The sequence below is a fragment of the Salvelinus namaycush genome, chromosome 42 (genome assembly GCF_016432855.1).
Source record: "Salvelinus namaycush isolate Seneca chromosome 42, SaNama_1.0, whole genome shotgun sequence".
Classification (NCBI taxonomy): domain Eukaryota; kingdom Metazoa; phylum Chordata; class Actinopteri; order Salmoniformes; family Salmonidae; genus Salvelinus; species Salvelinus namaycush.
Genome location: NC_052348.1, coordinates 909473 through 920774, shown reverse-complemented (window position 1 = coordinate 920774; position 11302 = coordinate 909473). Strand labels below are relative to the sequence as shown.

Sequence of the window (11302 nt, the reverse complement as noted above, 5' to 3'; positions counted from 1 at the left end):
CTGTAATGTAACAACATTTGGAAAAGGTCAAGGGGTCTAAATACTTTCCGAAGGCAGGGTAATGGATGAGGAGAGGAGAAAGGAGCATGAAGACCTAAGCACAAGGACCTAATAACCAATATTCTGGCATTTGAGCAAAAAGTGAAATGGGAGCAGAACTAATCTTTAGAGCTGGACTGGACACGGCACATGGCCAGGTTCTCAGACCAGTGGGCCCAGCAGGAGAGGGTCTGAAAGAGGGAGCGGGGAGAGATGACGAGGAAGATATACTGCTCAGTGCTCACCACCAGAGATATTCAGGATACTCATGAGAAAGTGTAGAAAGAGAAAGCTGAGATGTGGGTAAGAGCTTTAGGATGCAGAAGATCTTAAGCGCGCCTCCAAGCAGACCAAGGCTGAGAACGCAAGGGCAGAGACGGAGAAAGCTACCCTCCAGGAAATTATTCACACACTTAAAGAAGATGAACGAGGATATAAACGGTGAAGCCTAGTTAATGCAATGAACAATCTGTCATGACCTAGTACAGATCACTTGACTGAAATGATAAATACTTGCCCACTCCCCCTTGAGGACACATAATTGCATATACCTGTAGCATACAAATTGCCACTTGCATTGATGAACAGGCGTGGTTATGAATGGGATCATGAATGGTCACTTCTGGTGTTTTTCCCAATTTTGGGGATGCAGTCAGAAAACCAGTTTGTCATTATCCATCTCACCAGCACTAACGGAAAAAAACATCATTTCCCATGAATCCTCAAAGACAGAGGGGGGGACGTACTGTTGCAACGCAAGCTCGAGCAGCCAATTCCTGTCCAGTGGCCATATTGAAATCTCAAGTCTATTAGGACTCTAAAGGTACTGGATGGCTGTCTAACTGGAAGTCTTTAAAATATCGTATTTTTATAACAGAGGGATTTGAGCCAGACATTCCACCTGAGACTCTGCCTGTACTGGACGGCAAGTTGTCGCTGACTTTTGTGGGAAAATGAGTCCAACCGATGCTAAACGAGGAGCTAAACGCAGGAAGAACAAGCGGGGCGGTGGCAGCAGTAGCACTGTCTGCAGTACCAGTGGCAAGGCCGGTGTTTCAGCCACGGCCCTGAGTCCTCAAGCCACGGCAACACCCGTGTCTGCCATGGGCTTTTTGACATCAGGGAGCTCTGGAAATGGGAACATGGTCTCTATAACAGGCCTGAACGGAGAGGTGAGAATATACAGTCGACGTGTTGAACACTAACGTTAGAGATCGCGTTTAACGTTACACATAATCGAGAGACATTTGAGGCCTGACATTCTTCAGTAACGTTAACTAAGCCACTGAGGTAGCTAGTTAGTTAACGTTAGCTAACGTTAGTTAACTCGGGAAATGGCAATCTTACGTTGACAACAGCCAACAAGTTCGTTTAGCTGGCTAACTACGTTAGTAAACTTTCTAGATAAGGTAACGTGTTAGCTACTTGCTCAACTTGAACATAAACTAGCCTGGCTGACGTTTCTAGCCATCTTGTTCTAGCTACTCGACAACTACAATGTTGACAGCCCGAAAATAGCATAATTTGCTTACTCGACAGTCGTTATTTTATTAGCTAACTGTTCGCGACGTTGTGTGAGTGGATGTTTGTTACTTGCTAGATGGATAACTTAGTTTACACGCTAGATAGTTAGCTAACGTTAGCTATGGCCAAGCTGACCATCGACACTGCACTGTGCCCTTAAACTGAATAGTCTCTTGTAACTGACTAGCAACTAGTTACAGAATGCAGCTAGCTAACAATTTCGCATCAATTTGTACAGCCAGTTGGCCGTACAGTTCTTGTCTGATGTTTTCATATTCACAATTTTAGCAGGAGTAGTGGCTCACCAGACTAACGTTACAGGAAGTCTCAGTCGAGTCTGTCAGTGTCATCGGATTTGCCTGCTAAGTAACAGTAGGCCTATAGTTTGTTTACTCAACCGAATTATTTAATAGGTATGTCATTACTAGTTAGGTCGTCCCCTGCGTTTACAGACACAATAATAATGTGTAAGACAACGGCAAGACTACTGTCACACAGCCAAGCCAGCCAAAGAACTTCCACAACCACGATCCTGCAATATACCAATGGCATAGCTAACATAACAAAATTACATACTTTGCTGTGAAATGGCATATTGAGTGTCTTGCTTTGTTCTAGGTTTCTTACCTCCTCTCCATATATTGTAGCTATGCCTTGTCAGTCTCTCTATATCACAACAGTTGCCAGGGAAACAACATCCACTAATCACCAAAGACTAGGCCTATCATGTGTACGTCACATTGGTTACTACTAGGTTTACCATCTTTAGGGCTGAAGGACTTTCTCATATGATGAGCCAATATTCCCAAACAAGTCCATAATGCAGACTTGTTAATACCTAGTCACTGTCTAAGCAAATCCAAGGAAAGTCTGATTTGAGTAAAATGCAACGTATTGCACTCACTCATTCAAAGATTGAGTTTCATTAGAATAACTAGCCTATATGCCAGACATTTTCTCCATTATGTACATTCAGTAGGCCCCATCTCTTGCAGGACCAGTTATTGGTCAAATTATTCATCTTGTTGGTTGTGTACTCAAGGAAAGAGAAAGACAGCTGCCAAGAGATGCTGGGTAGTGTACTTACTTTACATGGCATCTGCTGCCTGTCTTTGGGAAGGTTTGGGGTCAGTCCCACTAAAGACAAACAAAGCAGCTAGGCCAGGCTACTTATTGTGGAAGGAATTTGCATAGATCTGGCCAGCATTTACATTAGTCAGGACTATTATTTTCATCTAAGAAGTAATATAATTTTCTCATAACCTTTTGTTTACCTCAATGTCTTTTGATTCATTCTTCAGATGTTTACAAAATCTTTGCATAGTGCATACATACACTGCATTTGATCTATCAACTCCAAATCGAGACTACACTCCGCGTATGTAAAGATCAGCTGTTGAAGACAGAAACAGCAGGTGAACTTGCTGGCCGTGTCAATATACTGCTGAGCTGAGCATTAATATGAAACGTAATATCTGCATATGTTCCTTGCAATATCGCCAGGACACATCATCAACTGCTTTGTGTTTTATTTGTAGTTCAAATAACATAATTCGGAGACAAACCTTAATTGTGTGTGGCCAAGTAGCCCCCAGCCAGGTCAAGTGCTAACATGCTTCAGATGGCCTTGTAATTGACGCTTGGCATCGGTGCTAATGAGAGGGGTGACTCCGGAGGTGTTGGTTCATGTCGGGCCCTTTGTGTCCTCCAGGTCCCTATGAACGGTAACGTTACACCACAATTTTCGGAGGGGCCGGTGAATTCCGACTTCTCTGGAGTCCTTCAGGTAATACATCACTCACTGTCTCTGCAGCTACTCATGTTAGGCCTACGGTAACATAGATCAGCATCAGTTTATCTGCTGTGAGTATCACTGTCTGTGTGAACTGAAAAGCCCCGGGGTGGCGTTCAATAGTCACAAACTGTATGAAAAAAATGGAGATGGCCCATCCTAAACTTTAGGACCAATAATAACTCTACCAATCACTTTCCAATAAAAAAATGTTCCTACCTGTTTGTGCTTACTGCTCGTGACATTGTCTTAATTAACTTTAGAACCTGCTTGGGTAGGCTTCATATTGGAGGACTGACTAGTTAGTAGCTACTGGTTACTGCCACTACAGTAGTGCTACACACTCGTCTAACTGACATCCACTCCGTCTCCAACCACCAGACCCCGTTCACATTTGGCCTGAGCCAGAGGGCCCCATACTCCACTACCGGTGACCGCTGCCTCCTGTGCCGGAGTGAGCGCAAGCCAGACAGCACCCTCCATCCTGACATGGGGCTCCCCGGGGCGGGGCAGAATGGTATGGTGCAGTCCCCCAGCACACTGCATCTGCCCCTGTGGGTGTGCTCCGACTGCCGGCGCACGGTAGAGAAGGAGGACCGCCACGCCTCCCTGGAGCAGTCGCTGGTGGTGAGTCACCACGGGCTGGTGGAGGGGTGTGGGTGGAGGGGGGGGAAGTAGGGTGGTGAGAAGGTGATGCTGGACCAATGAACTGAATGACAAAGGCTGTTTAAATTTATATTTGTGTGCAGTTAGTGGATAGCCAAGCGCTAGATAGATGCAGGCAGGCATTGGTGTAACATCATAACATAAACATTTTGTCTAGGCCTTTCAAAGTGTGTTGCATTATGGGGATGAACATTTTCTGACTTGCACCTCCAGGTCGACTGCAGGAACTTTCCCAAAACCATGTGATCAAAGGTCATGCAGTTTTTTTATGAAGTCGCCTTCAAGTCGCTGCAGTTGCTTCTCACCAACTCCACCATGCAGCCATCACCTGCATTGTGGGAGGCACTATTTGTCAACCGATCATTAGGGTGTTTTTGGTTGACCCGTGCGAACGTGACCAACTACCTGACTGAAATTTGAACCAACTTTACTGCTATTCTACAGAAACAGGAGATGCAAACGAAAGTGATATTTGAGAACTCTAATCAATACATTTTACACACGTTATGTTTTCATGTGTGTGATATGGGGGTACAGACATTTTTATAAAGGAAAAACTTTTATAAAAAATAGCAGACAGTTCTATGTTGATCTGAGCCTTGCTGTTAGAAAACCACCACAGTGTCTGACTTTCGGCTGTCGCAGATACCTTCCCCGACTTCACTCGCTGACTTTCGTCTACTGTCGGCTTTGCTAGCGTTACTGCTCGAACACATCCATAGTCGGCGCAAAAGCGTGATGGCGACAGGCATACTAAAGGTAGAGCACAACAAGGATTAAAGAGGTAAGGAGACAGAGGGCTTGCAGCCGACTGACTGATCTACAAATTAGCTTGCCATAAATAACTACTCATTATTATTTGTAGATTAGTCATTCAGCATTTACTCAAATGCATGACAGATTTGATGATGTCGAAAAACGACCAAATAGAGAGACACCGACCCGTACCACACAGACGCGTAACACACACGCACGCAGAGAAAGTGGGGGAAACAGGCAAGCTACAGGTGGAGGTGTAACAAGGAGCAGAAACACCTGAGTCCTGAACAAACGCACACATTGTATAACATTAGTTTCCCTCTGTCTGATGACTCAGCATTATAGAGGCTTTGGCTCCTCCTTTCCTATCAGCGGGAGATAATGACCTAAGACAGAAAGCCACACCAGTGTTTAGACGTCTCTCTTGCTAATGACTTCATGTTAATGGCTGTTCCGCGTACACTGTCTTGCCTCACTCGTAAGAGCCACTCTGTGTTGGCGACGTCTAGCGGCTAATTGAATTCCGAAGTTGGGGAGAGCCCGACAATTCCTGGAGTGACCCTCTGGCCTGGAATGCGCTTGTTTTTCTTTCCATCTCTTTTTCTGCTATATTTGCTTGATTACGTTCTCTAATTTCCCTCCTGTTCTGGAATTTTGTCTCTAGTCAAGTATAACGAGCATCGACTTCTATGTGCACTTTGCTGCAATGAAATAATTCAGAATACAAACCTAAGGTGACAGTTGGTAAAGTTATGTCACTTTTATGGTCACGCTTGGTTGCATTATCACTGCTGTTTTGCACTTTCTGATGCCCTGTAATATCTCATTCCCCCAGAGCCAAGACTTCCTGTTGCAAATGCCTGTGGGTAATGGAGGCTTGGGCCAAGAGCTGCCAGCCACAGGGGGCAGACTGACCAATGGTGGCACACCCCCAACCCTCCCCACTCTCCCCATCCCAGACCTCACCACCTCTATGACCGCTGACACCGTGTGCAGTTGTGAGGCCTGCAACGAGAGACGGTGAGCTGGATGGACGCATTTGTGGTGGTCACTAGACAACCACACTAGAAAGGACGAAAGTGTATCGTTTGACATATTGAGCTAGCCTAGTATATCAGCTATGTGTTCAGGAAGTTTCAAGAAGCCGCCACCTGTGCTACCATCCTTTCTAGCATTGTCAGATAATGACTAATCTAGTCCACCAGCCGGCTCTCTCTCTGTCGAACAGTCTGGAGTGGACGACCAATCCGCTGGTTTTATTGGTTGATCTCTGTCCATCAGCGTCTTTTCTTTTTCTTTCAAATACTTTAACTTCACTTGATTGATTACCTGTTTGCTAAAACTCTAATAGTTCACCTAATTTCAGTTTGACAAAATAAGCTAAACTCAGCAAAAAAATTGCCTTTTTCAAGACTCTTGTCTTTCAAAGACAATCCCAATAACTTCACAGGTCGTAATTGTAAACGGGTAAACACTGTTTCCCATGCTTGTTCAACGAACCATAAACAATTAATGAACATGCACCTGTGGAACGGTCGTTAAGACACTAACAGCTTACAGACGGTAGGCAATTAAAGTCACAGTTATGAAAACTTAGGACATTTAAGAGGCCTTTTTACTGACTCTGAAAAACACCAAAAGAAAGAAGCCAAGGGTCCCTGCTCATCTGCGTGAACGTGCCTTAGGCATGCTGCAAGGAGGCATGAGGACTGCGGATGTGGCCAGGGCAATAAATTGCAATGTCCGTACTGTGAGACGCCTAAGACAGCGCTACAGGGAGACAGGACGGACAGCTGATTTGTCCTCGCAGTGGCAGACCACGTGTAACAACACGGTACATCTGAACGGAATGAGCGTTACACCGAGGCCTGTACTCTGGAGTGGGATCGATTTGGAGGTGCAGGGTCCGTCATGGTCTGGGGCAGTGTGTCACAGCATCATCGGACTGAGCTTGTTGTCATTGCAGGCAATCTCAACGCTGTGCGTTACAGGGAAGACATCCTCCTCCCTCATGTGGTACCCTTCCTGCAGGCTCATCCTGACATGACTCTCCAGCATGACAATGCCACCAGCCATACTGCTCGTTCTGTGCGAGATTTCCTGTTGGACCTGTTTGATTGGAGGGTGAGGGCTAGGGGCTATTTCCTCCAGAAATGTCTGGGAACTTGCAGGTGCCTTGGTGGAAGAGTAGGGGAACATCTCAAATCTGGTGGAGTACTTGAGGAGGAGATACACTGCAGTACTTAATGCTGCTGGTGGCCACACCAGATACTGACTGTTACTTTTGATTTGGATCCCCCCCTTTGTTCAGGGACACATTATTCAATTTCTCTTAATCACATGTCTGTGGAACTTGTTCAGTTTGTCTCAGTAGTTGAATTGTTGTTGTTGGTCATGTTCGTTTCATATAAAGCAGTAAAAAGTAATATGTGCTCAGTACTAGTACGGTTTTAAGCCGAATACTTCTCTATGCTGCCTGCCGCATAATCTGTTTTCTATTGCGCACATATGATAGACAGTTGTTGGTCTGAACACGTCTCTGGAGCCATTGAGACAGAGGAGCATGTATCAATCCTTCACTGCAATTCATTGATTTATTGCGGCCAGCAGTTCAAACAAAATAATAATGATTCTCAAATCAGTCGAGTCATATTTTTTTTTTTTTTTTAACCGACTCGTTCGCAAACTGCACATCACTACCACATATTTCCCTGTTATCTCTTCGGTCATGGTGATCTGGCTCTGCTGTGGTGGCTGTTCAGACCAGAGTATGTGAGCGAAGCTGGAGCGGATCGAAGAGTGGAGCGTGCCCAGTGTGACTGGCGCAAGATTCCCAAAGGCTGGAGCGTCAGCCTTCTCTCCAGCTCCAATTTCGCTGCAGTAGCGCTCACTTCACGAACTCAGGGCATGCCCGGCCCAGGATGCATTTGTAGTCTCCTTGTGTGCTGCTGCTATAGCCCCTTGCTTTAGCTACTGTGATGGAGTTCACAAAATATTTTCATAAAGAAACTGATAAATCAAGGTGACTTACAAAGATGAGGACCAAGAGCAAGAGAGGGATTCGATGATGTAGTGTCCACAACTAAAGAATCTTTGTCGAATCTGAAAAGACACATCCCACACTTACTATGTGTACACAGTGGTGGAAAAAGAACCCAATTGTTATACTTAAGTAAAAGTAATGATGCCTTAATAGAAAATGACTCTAGTTAGTCACCCAGTAAAATATGACTTGAGTAAAGTCTAAAACTATTCATTTTTAAATATACTTAAGTATTAATCATTTCAAATTCCTTATATAAAGCAAACCAGACTGCACCATTTTTCTTCTTTTTAACCAGGGGCATAACTCCCAACACTCAGACATAATATACAAACGAAGCGTGTGTGTTTGGTGAGGTCCGCCAGATCAGAGGCAGTAGGGATGACCAGGGATGTTCTCTTGATAGTGTGTGAATTGAACCAACATTCAGAATGTATTGAGTACTTTTGTGTGTCAGGGAAATTTATGGAGTAAAAAGTACATTTTATTTTCTTCAGGAATGTAGTGAAGTAAAAGTTGTCAAAAAATATAAATACTAAAGTACAGATACCCCCCAAAAACTATTTAAGTAGTACTTTAAAGTATTTATACTTAAATACTTTACACCTCTGCCTGTACATGCTAAAAGAAAGGAACGAGTTGGGTAGATAACTAAGTGCGTCATTGTAGCAAAGTATTTATAAACAAAAAATCTGATCTCAAACTTTTTGTTCTATTATCTATACAATAGACCATCCTTTTTTGGTTTTAATTTGTATTTCATTCTTACAGTTGAAGTTGGAAGTTTACATACACCTTAGCCAAATACATTTAAACTCAGTTTTTCACAATTCCTGACATTTAATCAATCCTAGAAAATTCCCTGTTTTAGGTCAGTTAGGATCACCACTTTATTTTAAGAACATGAAATGTCAGAATAATAGTAGAGAATGATTTATTTCAGCTTTTATTTCTTTCATCACATTCCCAGTGGGTCAGAGGATAAAAACACACAAGTAGTATTTGGTAGAATTGATTTTAAATTGTTTAACTTGGGTCAAACGTTCCGGATAGCCTTCCACAATAAGTTGGGTGAATTTTAGTTACACCAGCTCTGTCAGGAGGAATGGGCTGAGTCAGGTTTGTAGGCCTCCTTGCTCGCGCAAGCTTTTTCAGTTCTGCCCACAAATATTCTATAGGGTTGAGGTCAGGGCTTTGTGATGACCACTCCAAGACCTTGACTTGGTTGTCCTTAAGCCATTTTGCCACAACTTTGGAAGTATGCTTGGGGTCGTTGTCCATTTGGAAGACCCATTTGCGCCCAAGTTCTCATTTAATACTGCGACCTGGCCGCGATAAAGCAAAGCAATGCGACAAAAACAACACAGTTGCACACAAACAAACGTACAGTCAATAACACAAAAGAAAAGAAAAATAGAAAAATCTATGTAGTGTGCAAATGTAGGGTGGTAGGCAATAAATAGGCCCTAGAGACGAAAATAATTACAATTTAGCATTATTACTGGAGTGATAGATGTGCCGATGGTGATGTGCAAGTAGAGGTACTGAGGTGCAAAAGGGTAAGTAATAATATGGGGATGAGGTAGTCGGGTGTGCTGTTTACAGATTGGCTGTGTACAGGTACGGTGATCGGTAAGCTGCTCAGACAGCTAATGCTTAAAGTTAGAGCGGGAGACTCCAGCTTCAGAGATTTTTGCAATTCGTTCCAGTCATTGGCAGCAGAGAACTGGACGGAAAGGCGGCCAAAGGAAGTGTAGGCTTTGGGGATGACCAGTGCAATATACCTGCTGGAGCGCGTGCTACGGGTGGGTGTTGCTATGGTGACCAGTGAGCTGAGATAAGCTGGGGCTTTACCTAGCAAAGACTTATCGATGACCTGGAGCCAGTGGGTTTGGCGACGAATATGTAGTGAGGGCCAGCCAACGCGAGCGTACAGGTCGCAGTGGTGGGTAGTATATGGGGCTTTGGTGACAAAACGGATGGCACTGTGATAGACTACATCCAGTTTGCTGAGTAGAGTGTTGGGGGCTATTTTGTAAATGACATCGTCGAGGATCGGTAGGATGGTCAGTTTTACGAGGGTATGTATGGCAGCATGGGTTTGTTGCGAAATAGGAAGCCGATTCTAGATTTAATTTTGGATTGGAGATGCTTAATATGAGTCTGGAAGGAGAGTTTACAGTCTAGCTAGACACCTAGGTATTTGTAGTTTTCCACATATTCTAGGTCAGAACCGTCCGGAGTAGTGTTGCTAGTCGGGCGGAAGGGTGCGGGCAGCAATCGGTTGAAGAGCACGCACTTAGCTTTACTAGCAGTTGGAGGCTACGGAAGGAGTGTTGAAGCTCGTTTGGAGGTTTGTTAGCACAGTGTCCAAAGAAGGGCCAGACGTATACAGAATGGTGTCGTCTGCGGGGAGGTGGATCAGAGAATCACCAGTAGCAAGAGCGACATCTTTGCTATATACAGAGAAAAGCGTTGGCCCGAGAATTGAACCCTGTGGCACGCCCATAGAGACTGCCAGAGGTCCGGACAAGAGGCTCTCCGATTTGACACACTGAACTCTATCTGAGAAGTAGTTGGTGAGGCAGTCATTAGAGAAGCCAGGGCTATTGAGTCTGCCGATAAGAATGCGGTGATTGACAGTCGAAAGCCTTGTCCAGGTTGAAGACGGCTGCACAGTACTGTCTTTTATCGATGGCGGTTATGACATCGTTTAGGACCTTGAGCGTGGCTGAGGTGCACCTATGACCAGCTCGGAAACCAGATTGCATAGTGGAGAAGGTACGGTGGGATTCGAAATGGTCGGTGATCTGTTTATTAACTTGGCTTTCGAAGATTTTAGAAAGGCTGGGCAGGATGGATATAGGTCTGTAGCAGTTTGGGTCTAGAGTGTCTCCCCCTTTGAAGAGGGGGATGACCGCTGCAGCTTTCCAATATTTGGGGATATGAAAGAGGTTGAATAGGCTAGTAATAGGGTTTGCAACAAATTTGGTGGATAATTTTAGAAAGAGAGGGTCCAGACTATCTACCCCAGCTTATTTGTAGGGATCCAGATTTTGCAGTTCTTTCAGAACAGCTGTCTGGATTTGGGTCAAGGAGAAGCGGGTGGAGTTTGGACAAGTTGCTGCAGGGGGTGCTGAGATGTTGGCCGGGGTAGGGGTAGCCAGGTGGAAAGCACGGCCAGCCGTGGAAAAATGCTTATTGAAATTATCGATTATCGTAGATTTATCGGTGGTGACAGTGTTTCCTATCCTCAATGCAGTGGGCAGTGGGAATTAGTGCTACAGGAAGCACATTTCTGTTTGAAAAAGCTAGCCTTAGCTTTCCTAACTGACTGAGTATATTGGTTCCTGAATTCCCTGAAAAGTTGCATATCGCGGGGCTTTTTGACTCTTGTGCAGTACGCCACAGGATGTTTTTGTGCTGGTCAAGGGCAGTCAAGTCTGGGGCGAACCAAGGGCTATATCTGTTCTTAGTTC

At 44.6% G+C, this 11302-nt stretch overlaps 1 protein-coding gene across 3 annotated transcripts in view; it reads left to right on the top strand.

The window, feature by feature from the left end:
• Positions 1-836: 836 nt before the first annotated feature.
• Positions 837-11302, top strand: part of LOC120034677 (protein FAM193A-like) — a 35029-nt gene continuing 24563 nt past the window's right edge. For 2 of the 3 annotated variants that reach the window (XM_038981280.1, XM_038981279.1), the window contains exons 1-4: positions 837-1211; positions 3275-3349; positions 3737-3982; positions 5616-5800. In XM_038981280.1, the coding sequence (XP_038837208.1) occupies positions 993-1211; positions 3275-3349; positions 3737-3982; positions 5616-5800 (725 nt within the window). In that variant the 5' untranslated portion in view covers positions 837-992. The remainder of the gene's footprint in view (positions 1212-3274; positions 3350-3736; positions 3983-5615; positions 5801-11302) is intronic. The other variant, XM_038981281.1, reaches the window with a different exon arrangement.